The sequence below is a fragment of the Entelurus aequoreus genome, linkage group LG10 (genome assembly GCF_033978785.1).
Source record: "Entelurus aequoreus isolate RoL-2023_Sb linkage group LG10, RoL_Eaeq_v1.1, whole genome shotgun sequence".
Lineage (NCBI taxonomy): Eukaryota > Metazoa > Chordata > Actinopteri > Syngnathiformes > Syngnathidae > Entelurus > Entelurus aequoreus.
The window spans coordinates 42,854,372-42,877,490 of record NC_084740.1 but is presented as its reverse complement, the minus strand read 5'-3'; the positions used below and the strand labels follow the sequence as shown (position 1 = coordinate 42,877,490).

General features: G+C 41.0%; 1 protein-coding gene across 2 annotated transcripts in view; it reads right to left on the bottom strand.

Annotated features, from left to right (window-relative positions):
* The window catches only part of LOC133658648 (protocadherin-16-like), a 269,409-nt gene that overhangs the window by 23,780 nt on the left and 222,510 nt on the right, over positions 1 to 23,119 (bottom strand). For both annotated transcript variants that reach the window (XM_062060897.1, XM_062060896.1), the window contains exons 3-10: positions 16,162 to 16,350; positions 15,479 to 15,710; positions 15,169 to 15,405; positions 13,918 to 14,946; positions 11,741 to 11,928; positions 11,574 to 11,670; positions 9,817 to 9,974; positions 5,752 to 6,598 (exon numbers count right to left, since the gene is read on the bottom strand). In XM_062060897.1, the coding sequence (XP_061916881.1) occupies positions 5,752 to 6,598; positions 9,817 to 9,974; positions 11,574 to 11,670; positions 11,741 to 11,928; positions 13,918 to 14,946; positions 15,169 to 15,405; positions 15,479 to 15,710; positions 16,162 to 16,350 (2,977 nt within the window). The remainder of the gene's footprint in view (positions 1 to 5,751; positions 6,599 to 9,816; positions 9,975 to 11,573; positions 11,671 to 11,740; positions 11,929 to 13,917; positions 14,947 to 15,168; positions 15,406 to 15,478; positions 15,711 to 16,161; positions 16,351 to 23,119) is intronic.

Below are 23,119 nucleotides of genomic sequence, written 5' to 3'. Positions count from 1 at the left end.
TCGCACATGATATCACACAAGTAATCACGCCGCAGGACTGCCTGTATCGCAAACTTTACATGCAAGCACATAATGAGTTTTGTTGCCGATCCAAGCGATATCAGAATGGATCACGTCACACAGACTTGAGTCTCAGGATTCTTCTTCCTTTAAAACCAAATGGTGTCTTCATGTTGATACACGGTGGGATTGTTTGCGATATCTCCCTTCCTACGTCTGACAACATTGTCTCACCAGACGATACGGCTCCTCCCCAAACAGGAGCAGACTGAGGACCTTAGTCCTGGTCTGGAAAGCAACAACTGAGCGCTTCCATCCTGGACTCTTGAGAGCCACTCGGCACACGCGTGTCTCCAAGGCCACAACAGAACCCGGGGGAGCCCAGGCCAGCCAGGCGGTCTCACGCCAGCCCAGGAGAGACCACATCAACAAGATCCCCCCTCCTCTAATGCTTCCCAGAAGCCCGAGGAGGAGGAGGCTCCATGGATGTTGTGCACGTGTGTTTCATATTTGTCAGGCCTCTCGCTCCGCACGCCCTCCGACTGCGAGAACCGAGTCGTAAAAGGCCAAACAAGACTTGGGACTCCTCAGAACTTCTGAGGTCCAAGACTACAACTTCTGTGTTTACAGTCCGTGGTGTGGAGAGGGGGGCGGGGGGGGGCGGAATTTACAGGTGCTGCAAAATCTTCAAAAGGGTCCGTGAAATGACAGGAACAGGTGAACACGTGTGGAATGGAACTTCCGGCAGGTGGTGGAGACATAAAAAAAAAAAAGAATCCAGCACTAAAAACTGAATGGATGTTGCAGTTTTTGTGTCAGGAAGCAGCAAAAATAATTTTCACTTTTCACCACATTGACTGTCAACACTGAAACAGGAGTGCAGAACCACAACAAAGGCGATAGGTGGCGATACGGTATTTTATTTAAAAAAAAATTTGTCATAAAAAAAATACAATCATGTGTGCTTACGGACTGTATCCCTTGCAGACTGTATTGATATATATTGATATATAATGTAGGAAGCAGAATATTAATAACAGAAAGAAACAACCCCTTTTGTGTGAATGAGGGAGGTTTTTTGGGTTGGTGCACTAATTGTAAGTGTATCTTGTGTTTTTTATGTTGATTTAATAAAAAATAAAAAAATAAAAATGTTTAAATTTAAAAAAATTTTTATTTCTTGTGCGGCCCGGTACCAATCAATCCACGGACCGGTACCGGGCCGCGGCCCAGTGGTTGGGGACCACTGCTGTAGAGGATTTTACTTTTTTAAATGTTTTGTTATTGTAGCAATATGGTGGTTGAAGTTAAGGATCTTTGTGATTTACGATCGTTTGTGAGGGCACCAAGGGGACTTCTGTGTGTGTGCTTGTCGTTGTTGTTTTTGCTTGTTAATAAAGAGAGAGTTGATGGCGGTGTAATAATGTCAATTAAACATTCAAATAATTTCCCCTTTTTACGACCAATATGGTGAACAAAATAAAGTCAATATTGTAGTGCAAAATAAGTAAACATAAGCAAAAACTACTAGAGATGTCCGATAATATCGGACTGCCGATAAATGCTTTAAAATGTAATATCGGTTTCAAAAAGTAAAATGTATGACTTTTTAAAACGCCTCTGTACGGAGTGGTACACGGACGTAGGGAGAAGTACAGAGCAGTTGTGTCTCCCAGTCATACTTGCCAACCCTCCCCATTTTCCCGGGAGACTCCCGAATTTCAGTGCCCCTCCTGACAATCTCCCGGGGCAACCATTCTCCCGAATTTCTCCCGATTTCCACCCAGATAACAATTTTGCGGGCGTGCCTTAAAGGCACTGCCTTTGCGTGCCGGCCCAGTCACATAATATCTTACGGCTTTTCACACACACAAGTGAATGCAAGGCATACTTGGTCAACAGCCATACAGGTCACACTGAGGGTGACCGTATAAACAACTTTAACACTGTTACAAATATGCGCCACACTGTGAACCCACACCAAACAAGAATGACAAACACATTTCGGGAGAACATCCGCACCGTAGCACAACATAAACACAACAGAACAAATACCCGGAAACCCTTGCAGCACTAACTCTTCCGGGACGCTACAATATACACCCCCCGCTACCCCCTACCCCCCCAAAAACCCGCCCACCTCAACCTCCTCATGCCCAAATTCCAAGGTGCTGTTTTGAGGCATGTTAAAAAAAAAAAATGCACTTTGTGACTTCAATAATAAATATGGCAGTGCCATGTTGGCATTTTTTTCCTATAACTTGAGTTGATTTATTTTGGAAAACCTTGTTACATTGTTTAATGCATCCAGCGGGGCATCACAACAAAATTAGGCATAATAATGTGTTCATTCCACGACTGTATATATCGGTTTCGGTTGATATTGGAATCGGTAATTAAGAGTTGGACATTACCGAAATATCGGCAAAAAAGCCATTATCGGACATCTCTAAAAACTACTATTACTATTTTAATCGTTTGGTCTTTAAAGTCCAAGTACTTATTTCCTGGGTTTGTAAACAATAAGAAAACAAATGATCTGGAGCATATTTTTAGGGGTTTCTGCTCAGTCTCTCACCGTTAAAAATCTATTTTTTTCATCTTTGACATAACTGTTAGCTTAGCAGGTTTTTGCTGTATTTTGTCTCCGCTAAACTCTTCTGGCGCCTCCCTGGGAATTCATAGTCATTCTGAATAAAGCTGAAGGACGAGAGTAGAAAAAAACATCAGAGAGGTCGCGAGATGCTAACCAAAGCTAGCAGATTGGCCTGCTAGAAAGTTGTGTTCCGTACTAACGTAGGCTAGAGGATCAGATTAACAAAAGGGTCGTTCCTACTAACGGAGGATAGTGGATAGGCTAGCTAAAATGTCTTTCGTGCTAACGTAGGCTAACAGATCAGATTAAAAGAAAAGGTCTGTCCTACTAATGCAGGCTAGCGCATCGGCTTGCTAGAAACTGTCTTTCGTGCTAACGTAGGCTAGCAGATCAGATTAACAAAAGGGTCGTTCCTACTAACGGAGGATAGTGGATAAGCTTGCTAGAAAGTTATCTTTCACGCTAACAGAGGCTCGCGGATCAGTTTGATAGAAAGTTGTCTTCCAAATGATCAGAGGCTAGAAGATCGACTTGCTAGAAACTGTATTTTGTGCTAACGTAGGCTAACATATCAGATTAACAAAAGGGTCTGTCCTACTTACAAAGGATAGGCTTGCTAGAAACCATTTCTCGTGCAGAAACGTTAACAAACGCTAAAAGATCGGCCTGCTAGAAAAACTGTCTTTCATGATAATGAAGGCTAGTGGATAAGCTAGCTAGGAATCGTGTTTTGTGCTAACGTAGGCTAACAGATCAGTTTGATAGAAAGTTGTCTTTCAAGTTATCAGATGCTAGAAGGTCGGCCTGCTAGAAACTGTATTTCGTGCTAACGGAGGCTAACAGATTAGTTTGATAGAAAGTTGTCTTTCAAGTTATCAGATGCTAGAAGGTCAGGCAGCTAGAAACTGTATTTCGTGCTAACGGAGGCTAACAGATCCGATTAACAAAAGGGTTGTTCCTAACAAAGAATAGCGGATGGGCTTGCTAGAAAGTTGTCTCTCACGCTAACAGAGGCTCGCGGACCAGTTTGATAGAAAGTTGTCTTTCGAATTATCAGACGCTAGAAGATTGGCTTGCTAGAAACTGTATTTTGTGCTAACATAGGCTAACATATCAGATTAACAAAAGGGTATGTCCTACTTACAAAGGATAGGCTTGCTATAAACCATTTCTCGTGCAGAAATGTTAACAAACGCTAAAAGATCGGCCTGCTAGAAAAACTGTCTTTCATGATAATGAAGGCTAGTGGATAAGCTAGCTAGGAATCGTGTTTTGTGCTAACGTAGGCTAACAGATCAGTTTGATAGAAAGTTGTCTTTCAAGTTATCAGATGCTAGAAGGTCGGCCTGCTAGAAACTGTAATTCGTGCTAACGGAGGCTAACAGATCAGATTAACAAAAGGGTTGTTCCTAACAAAGAATAGCGGATGGGCTTGCTAGAAAGTTGTCTCTCACGCTAACAGAGGCTCGCGGTCCAGTTTGATAGAAAGTTCTCTTTCGAATTATCAGACGCTAGAAGATCGGCTTGCTAAAAACTGTATTTTGTGCTAACGTAGGCTAACATATCAGATTAACAAAAGGGTCTGTCCTACTTACAAAGGATAGGCTTGCTAGAAACCATTTCTCGTGCAGAAATGTTAACAAACGCTAAAAGATCGGCCTGCTAGAAAAACTGCCTTTCATGATAACGAAGGCTAGTGGATAAGCTAATCTGTCTTTTGTGTTAACGGTGGCTAACATATCAGATTAAAAGAAAGAGTATTTCCTACTAATGAAGGATAGCAAATCCGTTCGATAGAAACTGTTAATCCTTCAAACAGAGTTTGCACTAATCGAAGCTAGCGGGATGGTTTGCTAAAAAGTTAACGGACGCTAGAAGATCAGCCTTGGTCTTTTGTGCTGACGGAGGCTAACAGATCAGATTAAAAGAAATAGTCTTTCCTACAAACAAAGGATAGTGGATAATCTTGCTAGAAACTGTTTCTCATGTTAACGAAGTTAGTACTAATCGAGGCTAGCAGATTGGCTTGCTAAACAGTTAACAGACGCTAGAAGATCGGCCTGCTAGAAACCGTCTTTTGTGCTAACAGGGGCTAACAGATCAGAGTATTTCCTCCCAACAAAGGATAGCAGATCGTCTTGCTAGAAACTGTTTTTGTGCTAACGGAATTTGTACTAATCGAGGAGAGCAAATATTGGCTTACTGGAAACTGTCTTTCGAGCTAATGGAGGCTAGCAAATTAGATTAGCAAAAGATAGCGGATAGTCTTGCCACAAACTACTTCTAGTGCTCACAAAATTTGTACTAAACGAGGAGATCAGATCGGCTTACTAGAAAGTTAACGGATGCTAGAAGATCGGCTTCATAAGAAACTGTCTTTTGTGCTAACGGTGGCTAACAGATCAGATTAAAAGAAATAGTATATCCTACTAAAAGAGGATAGCGAATCGGCTTGCTAGAAACTGTTTCCCCTTCTAATGAGTTTGTACTAGTCAAAGCTAGCGGAATGGTTTGCTAAAAAGTTGACGGACGCTAGAAGATCGGCCTTGGTCTTTTGTGCTAACGGAGGCTAAGAGATGAGTTTAACAAAAGGGTCTTTCCTACCAATGGAGGATATTGGCTTATATTGGATATTGGATAAACAGCTTTTGGTGCTAACAGTGGCTAACAGATCAGATTTAAAGAAATAGTATTTTCTACAAACAAAGGATAACGGATCAGCTTGCAAGAAACTGTTTCTCGTGTTAACGAAGTTTGTACTAATCGAGGCTAGCAGATTGGCTTGCTCTACAGTTAACAGACGCTAGAAGATCGGCCTGCTAGAAACCGTCTTTGTGCTAACGGGGGCTAACAGATCAGAGTATTTCCTCCTAACAAAGGATAGCAGATCGGCTTGCTAGAAACTGTTTCTCGTGCTAACAGAGTTAACGATTTATTCCACCCTGCGATCAAGCGTATTGTTGATGTAAAATGGAAAATACCCTCATAGCTTTGTTAGCCTCAGCTAACATTTTGGTCAGACATGGTCTGATGTTACCGGGAACAGGTCTTGTTCCAACAGACCGACATGGATGCTACCAATGGTTTCGGCTTCCGATTGTCAGTAACAAGTCACGTTTACCCAACATCCCAATACTACCTCAAGCAGGACTTACCAGTGTTTGGGTTGAGGCTGAAAGTTCCGCCTGTGTTCCCTGACTGGACCCTGTAGGTCACTCTGCCGTTCTCCCCTCGGTCCGCGTCCCTGGCCATGACGTAGAGCGCCACAAAGCCGACGGGCTGATCCTCCATCACGCTCACCGCCGCCGGCGAGCTGAACACCGGCTCGTTGTCGTTCTCGTCCGTCACGTAAATCCTCGCTGTGACCGAACTCCACTGCCTCTCACCGGCGTCCAGGGCGGAGTCCGTTGCCTTTACGACCATTATCAGGCTGGGGTTGACCTCGTGGTCCAGCTCTTGGTTTAGAGTTAGGACCCCGGTAGTAGCATCAAGGGTGAGTAGGTCGGGTATGTCGGGCCACTGTTGGAGGACGGAGTACCTCAGGTCACTATTGGGACCACTGCCGTCCTTGTCTGTGGCCTGGAAGGTGTAGACGGACGTGCCCGGCTGGACGCTCTCAGAGATGACGATAGTAACGGGGTCCTCTGGGAACTGAGGGGCGTGGTCATTGCTGTCCTTTACGTTAATGTCAAGACTGATGAGGGTACTAACGGGCGGGGCCTGAGAGAAGTCGTCCATCTCGATCAGGAGCGTGTAGTGGTGGTCTTGCTCATAGTCAAGAGGACGGGCCAGGTAGACGTCTCCGGTTAGGCGATCCACGACAAAAGTGCCTTCCCTGTCCGTCCCCCCCACCACCACGTAGGTCACCTCGCCCCCTGCCGGGTTCTCTCCCCCGTGGAGGCGGACTGAACCGATGACTGAACCCGGCTGGGCCTCTTCCACCGAGTTGAAGGAGACAGAATGCGAGTTGGCCTTTGAAGAGGATTTGTTCAGGCTCAGAACCTGCAATGGAAGACAGGATGTTTATTTGAGGAATCGAACCTTCCTCCGACAGTCCCTCGTGGCAACTTTCTCCCTTTTTATCTTTATTAATTTTACAAAATGTGTCTTGGATGTTGGGCCCAAGCAGAAACACATTTAGTCTCAAAGCCAGTCGCAGGCCGTTTTGATAGATTTGAACCACGTTAAGCTAACAACACCACGGGCCAGATTGTGTGAACATTAGCGCTTTAGCAGAACATGTACATATTTTTAATGTCTTTTGATTTTTAAATATTTTTTTAATTCAAGTATTTTCCCGAGAATAGGCTTTGAGGCCATAAAACAGGGGTGTCCAAACTTTTTGACTCGGCGGCCGCCTTGGGCTGAGAACATTTGGAAGCAGATTAGATGTAAATATAATAAATATTTATACAATATATAATGATATACCTTTTTTTTAATGGTGTTTGGATGCTAAAAAGCTAACATGCTAACAATACAATGCTAACATGCTAACAATAGCATGCTTACAGTTAGCATTAGTGAAATACCAAAATATATGACACTGAGGTGTATAGCTGTTAAATTAGCTAAAAAAAAGCTAGCATTCTAACAATACCATGCTAACATGCTAACTATACCATGCTTACAGTTAGCATAAATTAAATACCAAAATATATGACACTGAGGTGTATATCTGCTAAATTAGCTAAAAAGCTAACATGCAAAAGTTAGCCCGCTAAAATAAGTTAAAGTTAAAAGTTAAAGTACCAATGATAGTCACACACACACACTGGGTGTGGTGAAATTATTCTCTGCATTTGACCCATCACCCTTGATCACCCCCTGGGAGGTGAGGGGAGCAGTGAGCAGCAACGGTGGCCGTGCCTGGGAATCATTTTTGGTGATTTGACCCCCAATTCCAACCCTTGATGCTGAGTGTCAAGCAGGGACGTAATGGCTCCCATTTTTATAGTCTTTGGTATGACTCGGCAGGGGTTTGAACTCACGACCTACCCATCTCAGAAGAAGTCTGAAGCTAAAATTAGAGACGTTCCTCAAGCGCAAAAAATATGACTTAAGAGATGAAACTAGAGATGTCCGATAATATCGGTCTGCCGATATTATCGGCCGATAAATGCGTTAAAATGTAATACCGGAAATTATCAGTATCGTTTTTTTTGTTTTTGTTTTTTTTATTAAATCCACATAAAAAACACAAGATACACTTACAATTAGTGCACCAACCCAAAAAACCTCCCTCCCCCATTTACACTCATTCACATCATTCACACAAAAGGGTTGTTTTTTTCTGTTAGTAATATTCTGGTTCCTACATTATATATCAATATATATCAATACAGTCTGCAAGGGATACAGTCCGTAAGCACACATGATTGTGCGTGCTGCTGGTCCACTAATAATGCTAACCTTTAACAGTTGATTTTACAAATTTTCATTAATTACTAGTTTCTATGTAACTGTTTTTATATTGTTTTACTTTCTTTTTTATTCAAGAAAATGTTTTTAATTTATTTATCTTATTTTATTTGATTAATTTTTTTAAAAAAGTACCTTATCTTCACCATACCTGGTTGTCCAAATTAGGCATAATAATGTGTTAATTCCACGACTGTATATATCGGTTGATATCGGTATCGGTTGATATCGGTATCGGTAATTAAAGAGTTGGACAATATCGGCATATCGGATATCGGCAAAAAGCCATTATCGGACATCCCTAGATGAAACTGTATTTTCGTTTGCACTTAATTTTAGTCACAGTTCAGTTCAAAACATATATATTGAAACTATTATAAAATTCAGTTAGAATTTATATATTTTTATTACATTTTATTTTTATTTCAATAATTCACTTATATATTTGTTTATTTATTTTAGCACTGTAATTATTGAATATGATTGAAATCAAGAGTAATCTTCCTCGAGGGCTGCCAAAAACATATATATTGAAACTATTATAAAATTAAAATAAAATAAAAAGAAGAAAAAAAATATATATATATATATATAATATATATTTTTATTACATTTTATTTTTATTTCATTAATTAACTCATATATTTTTTCATTTATTTTAGTACTGCTTTTATTGAATAGGATTGAAATTGATAGTAATCTTCCTCGAGAGCTGCCAAAAACATTTGAATGTTTCTCAGCTGTTGTCCATATTTAATGGCTCCCATTTTTATAGTCTTTGGTATGACTCGGCCGGGGTTTGAACTCACAACCTACCCATCTCAGGGCGGACACTCTAACCACGAGGCCACTGATACACCAAAATATATCACTCTGAGGTGTGCACCTGAAAAATGTGTTTGAAATGCTAGCATGCTAATAGGTAGTTACAAATTATTTCACGCTGAGGTTTGTTTGTACCTGAAAAATTAGCACAAAAGTTAGCACTGTAAAAATAGAATGCTAACGATTGTATTGCGGGCCGCTAAAAAACTAGCTACTGGCTGCAAATGGCCTTTGGGCTGCACTTTGGACACCCCGCTCTATTACCTGGTTTTGGCGTGCACTGTTTTTTTCTTTCTTTCTTTACTTTTTTCCTACAAAGTGCATTTCATTCCTTTTGAACACACAAAAATAGTCAACTGGAGCATTTATGGCATTGAAAGGAATGGGAGGAAAAGGTTGCGTCGCGGAGAAGACGTCATCGAGTAAAAAGGAGCCTTGGTGCTATCTGACATGACAACTTATAAATTGCTTCCACATTGGAGCGGAAAAAAACCGGGTCTGTGTGTAGATGACAGGCTTAGAAAATAATCCTGCAAAGATGATTAAAGGACATAAATGGACGCATCAGCGGGTTAGCACAACATTGCACTGTTTAATCCAATTATTAAATAATGATGTCTTTCAGTCATGGTTTTGTTTTGTTCCCGCTTAGGAAAAAGGGAGTTGTACATTTGTTTATACGGCGAGTCAGTTTTCCTGGAAGCAACACGTTTCTTCCACGGTGTGGAGTTTCTGCAAAATAATAGGCTAAATAGCGTTTTGTGCTGCCACTCAGCGCAGAAAGGAGGCTACTGTTTCTTTAAAAAAAAAAAAAAGAGCCGGAGTGGCACAGCTGGCACTCATCACTGGGAGTGTTTGATTCAGGCCCACTTTTCCATTACTTTTGACAGGGGGAGAGCACAGGGGGGGGTGGAGAGGCATGTCAGGGTGACACGTCTGAGGGGGCCCCCGGTGGGTGAGTGGCGAGCACTGACCTGGATGGTGAGGGGGCAGGAGGCGCTCCGAGGCGGCAGTCCTCTGTCCGTGGCCGTCACCGTCACCGCGTACTCGGAACGCTCCGAGTGGATGAGGGGGGACGACGAGTGGAGCTCGCCGGAGTTAGGGTTCAGAAAGAAGCGCTCGCTCCTCGGACCTGGAAGAAACATGGTTCAAAACCTCATGTGCTGCATTTCCGCTTTGAACCCTGCGGCTTGTAAAACGGCGCGGCTAATTTAAGGCTAATGTTTTGTTTTCGACAAATAGTCATACTTGCCAACCTTGAGACCTCCAAATTCGGGAGATTAGGGGGGGGGGGTTTAAGGGGGGAAGGAGTATATTTATAGCTAGAATTCACTGAAATTCAAGTATTTCTTATATATATATATATATATATATATATATATATATATATATATATATATATATATATATATATATATATATATTAGGGCTGTGAATCTTTGGGTGTCCCACGATTCGGTTCAAAATCGATTCTTGGGGTCACGATTCGATTTTTTTTCAATTCAACACGATTCTCGATTCAAAAAACGATTTAAAAACTTTTTTTTTTTTTTAATGAAAACAATATACAACAATACCATAATAATGCAATACAATTTCAAAACCAAACCCGACCCAGCAACATTCAGAATAGCAATAAACAGAGCAATTGAGGACACACAAACATGACACAGAACAATCTAGAAGTAGTGAGACAAAAATGAATATTATCAACAACAGTATCAATATTAGTAACAATTTCAACATAGCAGTGATTAAAAATCCCTCATTGATATTATCATTACAAACATTAATACATTTTTTTTTTACAAAAAATGAACAATAGTGTCAGAGTGGCTTACACTTGCATCACATCTCATAAACTAAATGTCTAATGTTAATGTTAATGAGGGATTTTTAATCACTGCTATGTTGAAATTGTAACTAATATTGATGCTGTTGTTGATAATATTCATTTTTGTTTCACTACTTTTGGTTTGTTCTGTGTGGTGTTTGTGTCTCCTCTCAATTGCTCTGTTTATTGCAGTTCTGAGTGTTGCTGGGTCGGGTTTGGTTTCGGAATCAAGCTTGCGTCGATAGCATTAGCGATACACTAATACGTTTACGTTATGTGTTTAAATTTAGCATTTGTGTGCGCAAGGAAACAGGTTAAGTTGTTTTAGCTACAATAAGTCAACAGATTGTAGCTAGTCCTCGTTAGCTAGCTAGTAATAATTGTAAAGAAACAGGTTAAGTTGTGGTGAATAAACGTTTTTTTTTCTAAATTCAGTTTTAAAATGGGCAAGGAAACAGGTTAAGATGTTGTGAATAAACCTTTTTTTCTAAATTCAGTTTTTAAATGGGCAAGGAAACAAGTTAAGTTGTTTTAGCTACAATAAGTCAACAGATTGTAGCTAGTCCTCGTTAGCTAGCTTGTAATAATTCTAAAGAAACAGGTTAAGTTGTTGTGAATACATTTTTTTTTTAATTCAGTTTTTAAAATGGGCAAGGAAACAAGTTAAGTTGTTTTAGCTACATTAGGTCAACAAATAGTAGCTAGTCATAGTTAGCTAGTGATGTTAGCTAGTAATAATGTTTAGGAAGGAAACAAGGACGTGTGAATGAAAAACATCTTCTAAATTCAGTTTTTAAGTGTGCAATACAATACGTGGAGTTGTTTTAGCTCCATTAAGTCACATGTTGCATGTTAAGCATAGATGCTAAACTCGTAATTTCCTACTAGATATTGTACCTGACAAAGAGTAGACAACTGTGCCATTCTCTCCTTCATCGGGGTCTTTGGCTTGTATGGTACCCAGAAGAACCCCAGAGTCCTGACCCTCTGACACCTGTTGACGAGACAAACAAATATTAAGATATGAACCATGTGTCAATTTTTTTGGGGTCTCGTAGCGTCACCTGGAAGATCCTCTTTTTCCCAGGCTGACTGTGGGTAAATATCGGAGCGTTGTCGTTGTCATCCAGGACACTTATGAAGACGGTGCCGGTGGCGCTGCGAGCGGGCGAGCCTCCGTCTTGAACGACCAGCGCCAGCTGGTAACTGGACTGCTGCTCTCGGTCCAGAGTGGCCCTGGTGCTCATCTCGCCTGGAGCAGAGGAAAGACGTCATGGCGGGGGATTGTACGGGCAAGGAGAGTGACGCAGGCTTTTATGTACGTCTGCGCGCGCGACACATATTGCAAGCTCGGCAGATTCTGCAGAGACTTGCAAGGCTGCCAAGAGATCACAAATCAGAGAACATGTCTCCTCCCACGGTCTAACAGAGTCAGCAGGCCAATTAAGGCACAACACCATGCTGAGCTGTTGCTACCGTCTGAATTATTTATCACAGTAAGGGAGATACTACAAACCCCGTTTCCATATGAGTTGGGAAATTGTGTTAGATGTAAATATAAACGGAATACAATGATTTGCAAATCCTTTTCAAGCCATATTCAGTTGAATGCACTACAAAGACAACATATTTGATGTTCAAACTCATAAACTTTATTTTTTTTTTGCAAATAATAATTAACTTAGAATTTCATGGCTGCAACACGTGCCAAAGGGCATGTTCACCACTGTGTTACATGGCCTTTCCTTTTAACAACACTCAGTAAAGGTTTGGGAACTGAGGAGACACATTTTTGAAGCTTCTCAGGTGGAATTCTTTCCAATTCTTGCTTGATGTACAGCTTAAGTTGTTCAACAGTCCGGGGGTCTCCCTTGTGCTATTTTAGGCTTCACACATTTTCAATGGGAGACAGGCCTGGACTATAGGCAGGCCAGTCTAGTACCCGCACTCTTTTACTATGAAGCCACGTTGATGTAACACGTGGCTTGGCATTGTCTTGCTGAAATAAGCAGGGGCGTCCATGGTAACGTTGCTTGGATGGCAACATATGTTGCTCCAAAAGCTGTATGTACCTTTCAGCATTAATGGCGCCTTCACAGATGTGTAAGTTACCCATGTCTTGGGCACTAATACACCCCCATACCATCACACATGCTGCCTTTTACACTTTGCGCCTAGAACAATCCGGATGGTTCTTTTCCTCTTTGTTCCGGAGGACACGACGTCCACAGTTTCCAAAAACAATTTGAAATGTGGACTCGTCAGGCCACAGAACACTTTTCCACTTTGTATCAGTCCATCTTAGATGAGCTCAGGCCCAGCGAAGCCGACGGCGTTTCTGGGTGTTGTTGATAAACGGTTTTCGCCTTGCATAGGAGAGTTTTAACTTGCACTTACAGATGTAGCGACCAACTGTAGTTACTGACAGTGGGTTTCTGGAGTGTTCCTGAGCCCATGTGGTGATATCCTTTACACACTGATGTGGCTTGTTGATGCAGTACAGCCTGAGGGATGGAAGGTCACGGGCTTAGCTGCTTACGTGCAGTGATTTCTCCAGATTCTCTGAACCCTTTGATGATATTACGGAGCGTAGATGGTGAAATCCCTAAATTCCTTGCAATAGCTGCTTGAGAAAGGTTTTTCTTAAACTGTTCAACAATTTGCTCAGGCATTTGTTGACAAAGTGGTGACCCTCGCCCCATCCTTGTTTGTGAATGACTGAGCATTTCACGGAATCTACTTTTATACCCAATCATGGCACCCACCTGTTCCCAATTAGCCTGTTCACCTGTGGGATGTTCCAAATAAGTGTTTGATGAGCATTCCTCAACTTTATCAGTATTTATTGCCACCTTTCCCAACTTCTTTGGCACGTGTTGCTGGCATCAAATTCTAAAGTTAATGATTATTTGCAAAAAAAAAAAAATGTTTATCAGTTTGAACATCAAATATGTTGTCTTTGTAGCATATTCAACTGAATATGGCTTGAAAATGATTTGCAAATCATTGTATTCCGTTTATATTTACATCGAACACAATTTCCCAACTCATATGGAAACGGGGTTTGTATGTTAACTATTTTTTTTACTCTAAATAATTGAAATGTTCTGTGAGGGAAATGTGTCACGGTAAATACCAAACAAACATTTGAACCTTGGCTTCAGAATTTGGAACAAGAATACTCCAGTAAGCCACGATGCTACGCAGAAGTCCACCAAACAAAACCCTTCTTATGACTAACCTGTGTGTGAGTTTATGTGGAAGTTGCGGTCGGGGTGCAGCAGGCGGTATCCAAGGCGTCCATTGGGGCCGCTGTCCCGATCGGTCGCCAACACGTGACCGAAGCCCGTCCCCGCCGGCAGGTTTTCTTTCACCGCCATGAAGATCCGCGCCTGCGTGAGCCGTGGAGAGTTATCGTTCTCGTCCGTCACAGATATCCGCACCGTGGCGCTGCCGGTCCTCTTCAGCTGTCCCTGACCCGCAGTGGCCAGCACTGTAAGAAGATACATGTCCTTGACTTCTCGGTCCAGGGCGCTCTTCACAAAGAGCCAGCCGCTGTCTGCGGCGATGCCGAAGCCGGCGGCGTCGCCATCCGGGCGCAGGTGGTAGGAAAGAGGGCTGAAGTAACCGGAGCCGGATGTTTCTCTGTTCAAAGCCCGGACCCGCAGAAAGCGTGTATTTATTGGAGTGCCTTCTTTTAGTTCCACTCGGTAGCTGAGGGTATCAAACATTGGCCCCTGGTCGTTCTCTGCTTGAACATGAACCACAAGCATGAATGTAGCACTCAGCTGAGGCACTCCGTTGTCTTTGGCAATCACTTGGAGATCAAAGCGGGGAATACTTTCATAATTGAGGACCCCTACCAGTCGTACCTCCCCACTGCTGCGTTCTATGCTAAAGGTCCTCTGGACACCGACCGGAGAGGACAGGTCAAAGGACAGCTGGCCGTTAGCTCCAGAGTCCCTGTCCTCAGCTTGTACGCGACACACGACAGTTCCCATTTCAGTTTGCTCTGGAAGCAGCAGGGACTCGGAGGAAGAGGGAAGAAACACAGGCGGGTTGTCATTGACGTCCTCGATGGTGATGCGCACGCGAACCTGACCAAAGGCTGGGGGGTTACCGGTGCGGACTTGCACTTCCAAGTCTAGAGACGACTGGGTTTCGTGATCCAAGGACAGACTGGAGCGCAGGGCACCGGTGTCGGGATCCACTGTGAAGTACCCTGTGGGGTCCCCGGAGCTGATGGTGTAGGCAATATCTCTCGAAGAGCCTGGAACGAGACACAAACCAGAGGCGAGTTATCATCACCCGGGAGGCTGCGGTGAAAGCACTTAGGTATGCTCCAAAGAGGCCATTTATCAAATTAATGGGGGGACTTATAAACACTTGGCATTTGACTCTATAAACACATTTGTAGAGTGGAATTTTGGATTGATGTACATTTACAGGTAAGTGTGTGTAGAGCTGGTTGACAGGTGGTTCTGGACCATACCTGTCTTACTTTTGGCCCGAACGGTACCCACGACCGTGCCCTGCAAGACGTCCTCGGAAACTGTGAAGTAGTACTGCGCTTGTTCGAAGGCAGGGGCCGCCACCAGACCTGCCACCACGCTGATGTTGACCTTGGCATGGACCAGGGCAACCAGACCTCCGCCGTCCTGGGCTGAGATCACCATCGGTATGACCGTGTTGGCCTTGGCGTGGACGGGCCGGGAAAGAGAGATCACACCTGCACAAACAAAAGCGTACATTGGAGCTATTTAGAAATCTACACGTTTATAAAACGAAGACTGTGCACCAACCTGTGTCTTTGTTGAGAGTGAAGTAGGGAGAGGAGCCCCCGTGTACGGTTTTGTAGGTAATCCTGCCATTTTCCCCCGAGTCCGGGTCTTGGGCTGTGACTCGGACCACAGAAGTCCCGGGAGCGCTTTGGGAGCTCAGACTGACAGCGTAGCTCAGCGGGTAAAAGGCGGGTCTATTATCGTTGACGTCCATCAGGTCTACCTTCACGTAGGCCAGCGTGCTCAGTCCGCCCTGTCCGAGGAACAAGAAGCTCTCTTGTCATTTCATTCCGTCACTTTGGATAAATCAGAAGTAGAGCTTATTAATGGCGCAGGGAAATACAATTCAATGCAGAGTGACCTCTGAGACTAAACCCAAGCGGGTCCGATTGATAGCCTCCCGTGGGGGAGGCCAACCCAGGGAGAAAGGTCTTTCCTCGGTCTGTTTCGTTGGCTTTTCATTTGCGGGGAATACAATGCAGCCGTTTAAGTTGGACCAGGTGGCAAAAACAAAGGAGGCGGCCAATAAAATATTACTGCCTGACAGGAGAGGCAGTTTTTCCCCGCGGTCTAATGGCTTTAACATGGCCATCATTTTCTTTCATTTCTCAGCATAGCAATATTTCGACCAGGTCTACGGACTAAGGTCGGTGTTGCTGGCTTTATTAGCGTAAAGTACTGTTTCTGTAAAGACCAAGGCTCACCCCGTCCACCGCAGTGACCGTGAAGTCGTAGCTGCTCTGGCCCAGGTCTCGATCCAGCGCGGCACGGGTGCAGACCACTCCGGTCTCCTTGTCGATGGTGAACCGAGAGCTAACAGCGCTGTTGAGGCCCGAGCCCAGGGAGTAGCTGATGGAGCCGAAAGAGCCGCCGTCTGCGTCCGTCGCCGTCACCTGAGAAGAAGAGAGCACGGGTGGTTGAACGCCGGCACTTTCGTGGTTGACAGTCGAGCGCGGGGTGAATTAGTCAGACAAGACCACGGTAGCAGGTGCCGTTTGAAAGCATCTTTGGATTCTGTTTGATCCACATCTCTGGCAGGATGTGGGCTCTCAGGGAATGAAGGACGCCAACATGGAGAACTGCCTGCTTCGAGGGACTGGCGTCCGTCTACAAAGGACGGTGACGGCGGTATACCACACAGTCCGCTTCTTCGCCGTGGCGCATTATACCCTGTAATGTCCCGCTCGCTTGTGGTGTGGCTTTAATAAGAGCCCGCCATCCGCACAGGGCGGGAAGTGCTGGCGTCGTAAAAAAATAAATAAGGAGCTTACGAGTCGTCAGCCACGCAGTCCTTGACTACAGGATCAGAGCCCTGGAGACATATAATTGTTTGTCGTGGGTACTGGTACTGTTGGACTATGACTCAGTTTTCAAGTTCACCATTGAGAAGGTTTTATTTGTTTGGGTGTTTCAATATGCAAACAATCTCCATAAATCTCTCAGTGTAAAATCAGCGTGGATCCAAAGGACCAAACGTAATCCCAGGAACACGTGTAAGATACATTTTAACATTAAAGAGCCCAACATTTTACACTCAGGACCTAGTGTTGTCCCGATACCAATATTTTGGTAACGGTACCGAAATGTGTTTCGACACTTTTCTAAATAAAGGGGACCACAAAAAAAAAAGGTCAACATTATTATTTTACTTGTTCATTTCCTGTTAACATCTGCTCACTTCCTGTTTCAACATGTTCTACCTACACTTCTGTTCAAATGTAATAATCACTTATTCTTCTCATTAGTTTTGGATGATACCACAAATGTAGGTATCGATCCGATACCAAGTAGTTACAGGATCATACATTGGTCATATTCAAAGTCCTTTACTGACTTTATAAACATAATATGAATTTTTTTAAAAAGGGAAAAAAATTATCAATAATAGTATCAACTAGATACGCTATTGTACTTGGTATCATTACAGTGGATGTCAGGTGTAGATCTACCCATGGCATTTGTTTACACTCAGGAGAGCTAACTTTTGTTAGCGGTGACGCCGGTGAGCTAATGTATCCTCCTATGGTGTGCAGTGTCAAGATACCTGTGGCGGTGGGGGCGTGGCTAAGGGCGTGGTCACCATGACATTATCGAGTAATTTCCATAATTTACTACAATGATATGATTTTCTCTAAAAGGCTCAAAAAATATATACTTACTAATTAATAATAACAGTTTTGTTTTAAACGTCCATCCATCCATCCATTTTACAATATAATTACAACACTTTATGTACATATTTATATACAGATTTGAACAATAAGTTATTCACTGAAATATATTTATTAATTGTGGTTCTTACAAAAAATATATCTTATAAAATATAAAAGCTAAAATGTCTCTTAAAGCTCTGCCCCTTTATTTAGTGCATACTAAATCATTTAACTTTAGCCTACTACTACAACCATATTATTTACCAGCAACATAAAGTGAAACAGAGGCAGATGTGTCCTGCCACAGTCAGTAACAAATAAACAGAAAACAGTAGTGGTCAAATACAAATAAGGCAACAAGAGAAGTATCCTACACTTCTCTTTTGTAAAGTAAATCTGAACAGCCTATATGGGCATCTACATCAACTATATGATTTGCCTGAGAAGCTGGACAGGACAAAAAAAAAAAAAAATTAAAAAAAAAAAAAGTCATTTGTGGCGGACGTAATTCTTTCGTGGCGGGCCGCCACAAATAAATGAATGTGTGGGAAACACTGGTGTGTAGTGAAGCATGTTTAGCTATTACTCGTCCTCCAGTGATAATGGTACATGTAAGAAACATACTTTGTTCGTCGCCATGGTGACAAGGATTACTGATTTAGAAGTAGCTAAAACACTGCCGCCTGCGGATGGATGTTATCGTCAGTTTTTAGGCCAAAATGCGTCCATTCTCCCTCGGAAAGTAATACCCGGACCCTCCAAAATAGTGTGGAGGATCTCAGGGGCCACTTTGATATATTTTGGACATTGAAATTGCTAAAAACAATCCAGAATAGCTATAAAAAAAAAAATGCTGAGCTATCTGAACAAAACATTCACCTCCTAGCTTTTTTGTGTTCAAGACAATGTATTTGATTAATTAGCAGTTAAAAACTTTTATTTTGAAAATGTACCCCATTTTCACTTCCCATGCCGACATTGGAGCCTTGGGTATTGGTCAGTATCGATATTGATCCCATACATTATCAACAGGATTATTTCGGATTATTTAATTTAAGGTTTGAATCCAGCCTCCGCCATCTGAGTTAGTCACTGCCGTTGTGTCTTTGGGCAAGACACCTCACCCACCTGGCACCTGGTAGTGCCACCCACACTGGTGGGAATGTGGATAACTGGTTTCTAATAGTAGGTATAATAAACACTAATATATTTAATACTAACCATCCAGAAATGGATTCATGCTGTCAATCTCATGACGCAGTAAATTGCACAATGCGGACACGTTTGTTACTGGATACCTTTTAATACGCTCCGGCCTCGGAGACTTTGCACGTGTAAGTAATATGCAACTCTAGTCATTTGATACTCGTTTATGTCGACAAATGTGCTGTTTTTAGCTGCAATGATTAATACCTAAGTCTAGTTTGTGTGCTATTGTGTGCTTAGCCGTTGTGTAGCTGCTAGCTCAGAGTAGCCTATATAGCCTAGAATGTTTAGATTTTGTAAATTGCTTTATTAAAATAGAAGAAATGGATTTATGCCGTCAATCTCATGATGCGGACACGTTAGTTACTGGATACCTTCTCATACGCTCCTGCCTTGGAGACTTTGCACGTGTAAGTAATATGCAACTCTAGTCATTTGATACTCGTTTATGTGCTGTTTTACCCTGCAATGATTAATACGTATGTCTAGATTGTGTGCTATTGTGTGCTTAGCTGTTGTGTAGCTGCTAACTCCGAGTAGCCTATATACCCTAAAATGTTTAACTGTGGGCTTATTGAAGGATATTTGGAAGGGAAAAAACAATAAAAGTGACAAAACACCCGAGATGACATCAAGAAAAACAAAGTTTGCCATCCAAAGCCAACTTTCTTTCTTCAGAGATGCTTTGATTTGTGCGAGTGGAATTGCCGAATCACTGATTTGAGGCGGGGGTGGGGGAGGTGGAGGGGGGGTTCAGCCATTCAGGCTCCGCCGCAGCAGACGGGCGGCGTGGAGGATGGCGAGGGCGAGCGGTGTGTGTGGGAGTGAGGAATAATAAAGCCCACGCACAGAGCAAATGGGAGGCGACTCCAGAATGTCAGGAAGTAATGAAAGTACATCAGGGGTGTCTAAAGTGCGGCCCGCCGCTGATTTTTTATCTATTTATTTATTTTTTTACAACTCATTGTAAAAATAGTATGACAAAAAACACCAACAAGTGGAATTAAAGAGTGGCAATGTTGACACACAAAGCAGTTTTTTTCCCCCCTTTAAAACTGGCATTTCTCAGAAAATGTTAATGAATCAAAATTATGAACCTACTGTAAGAAATATGGCCCCATTCATCGCGGTTTACCTGACACATGAAACGTGACGAATTGGGGGGGTGCACTTTAGCGCTGAATAGCTTAAAATGCATTTTGGGGCAATTCCAACATAGACCACAGCGTCAGTTGCTGTGTAGATTGGCGCTTTTCATCATTTTCAGCAGACTGCATTGCAAAATGATTACAGCCTCCCCCCCCTTATTTATGTAACACACACAATGGACATTGTTTATGTAACATTCACAATGGACATTATTTATGTAACACACACAATTGACATTATTTATGTAACACACACAATAGACATTATTTATGTAACACACACAATAGACATTATTTATGTAACACACACAATGGACATTATTTATGTAACACACACAATGGACATTATTTATGTAACACACACAACGGACATTATTTATGTAACACACAAAATGGACATTATTTATGTAACACACACAACGGACATTATTTATGTAACACACACAATGGACAATATTTATGTAACACACACAATAGACATTATTTATGTAACACACACAATAGACATTATTCATGTAACACACACACAATACATTATTTATGTAACACACACAATGGACATTATTTATGTAACACACACAATGGACATTATTTATGTAACACACACAATGGACATTATTTATGTAACACACACACAATACATTATTTATGTAACACACACAATGGACATTATTTATGTAACACACACAATAGACATTATTTATGTAACACACACAATGGACATTATTTATGTAACACACACAATGGACATTATTTATGTAACACACACAATTGACATTATTTATGTAACACACACAATAGACATTATTTATGTAACACACACAATAGACATTATTTATGTAACACACACAATGGACATTATTTATGTAACACACACAATGGACATTATTTATGTAACACACACAATTGACATTATTTATGTAACACACACAATAGACATTATTTATGTAACACACACAATGGACATTATTTATGTAACACACACAACGGACATTATTTATGTAACACACACAATTGACATTATTTATGTAACACACACAATATACATTATTTATGTAACACACACGATAGACATTATTTATGTAAAACACACACAATGGACATTATTTATGTAACACACACAATGGACATTATTTATGTAACACACAATAGACATTATTTATGTAACACACACAATAGACATTTTTTATGTAACACACACACAATACATTATTTATGTAACACACACAATAGACATTATTTATGTAACACACACAATAGACATTATTTATGTAACACACACGATAGACATTATTTATGTAACACACACAATGGACATTATTTATGTAACACACACAATAGACATTATTTATGTAACACACACAATAGACATTATTTATGTAACACACACAATGGACATTATTTATGTAACACACACAATACATTATTTATGTAACACACACAATGGACATTATTTATGTAACACACACAATAGACATTATTTATGTAACACACACAATAGACATTATTTATGTAACACACACAACGGACATTATTTATGTAACACACACAATGGACAATATTTATGTAACACACACAATAGACATTATTCATGTAACACACACAATGGACATTATTTATGTAACACACACAATGGACATTATTTATGTAACACACAATAGACATTATTTATGTAACACACACAATGGACATTATTTATGTAACACACACAACGGACATTATTTATGTAACACACACAATGGACATTATTTATGTAACACACACAACGGGCATTATTTATGTAACACACACACAATGGACATTATTTATGTAACACACACAATAGACATTATTTATGTAACACACACAATGGACATTATTTATGTAACACACACAATGGACATTATTCATGTAAGACACACAATAGACATTATTTATGTAACACACACAATGGATATTATTTATGTAACACACACAATGGACATTATTCATGTAAGACACACAATAGACATTATTTATGTAACACACAATGGGCATTATTTATGTAACACACACAATGGACATTATTTATGTAACACACACAATTGACATTATTTACGTAACACACACAATAGACATTATTTATGTAACACACACAATAGACATTATTTATGTAACACACACAATAGACATTATTTATGTAACACACACTATAGACATTATGTAACACACACAATAGACATTATTTATGTAAAACACACACAATGGACATTATTTATGTAACACACACACAATGGACATTATTTATGTAACACACACAATGGACATTATTTATGTAACACACAATAGACATTATTTATGTAACACACACAATGGACATTATTTATGTAACACACACAACGGACATTATTTATGTAACACACACAATGGACATTATTTATGTAACACACACAACGGGCATTATTTATGTAACACACACACAATGGACATTATTTATGTAACACACACAATAGACATTATTTATGTAACACACACAATGGACATTATTCATGTAAGACACACAATAGACATTATTTATGTAACACACAATGGGCATTATTTATGTAACACACACAATGGACATTATTTATGTAACACACACAATGGACGTTATGTAATGTTTACATTTTCCGTCTTAAAAACCTTAACAAAGGAAGACGTATGAAGAAAAACATTTAAGAAGAACATTTTTTTCAAAAGAAGGTACATAAATCATCAACAAAACTTTCTGTTTCTTCATGCTGTTAACTATCTGTCTAGCCGCACACGCTGGAAACAAGTAGCGAGGGCAGGGAAATGAATTTGTGTTTACTTTGTAAATAAGTAAACACAGTCTCAAAGGACGGCACTTTTTAGAGAAACATCCAAAATGTGATGTCTGGCCCCTTAGACATTGGGCCCTTGAAGCTGTGGCCCTCTTCATTATGTAGTTGAATAGCACTGATCTCGAGAACAAAGCTATGAAAGTAAAAACCAATAAAAAAATAATGAGTGACTTATTTTTAACACTTGTTTTTTGTTTTTTTTTAAACTGCCATTGCTAAAAAAAAAAAAAAATGAATCAAAATCAATGTTGTTATGTATTATTCACATTATTCACATCAAATATTCCACTTTGATATATTTTTTGGGGGGAAACGTTATAAAAAAATATTTTT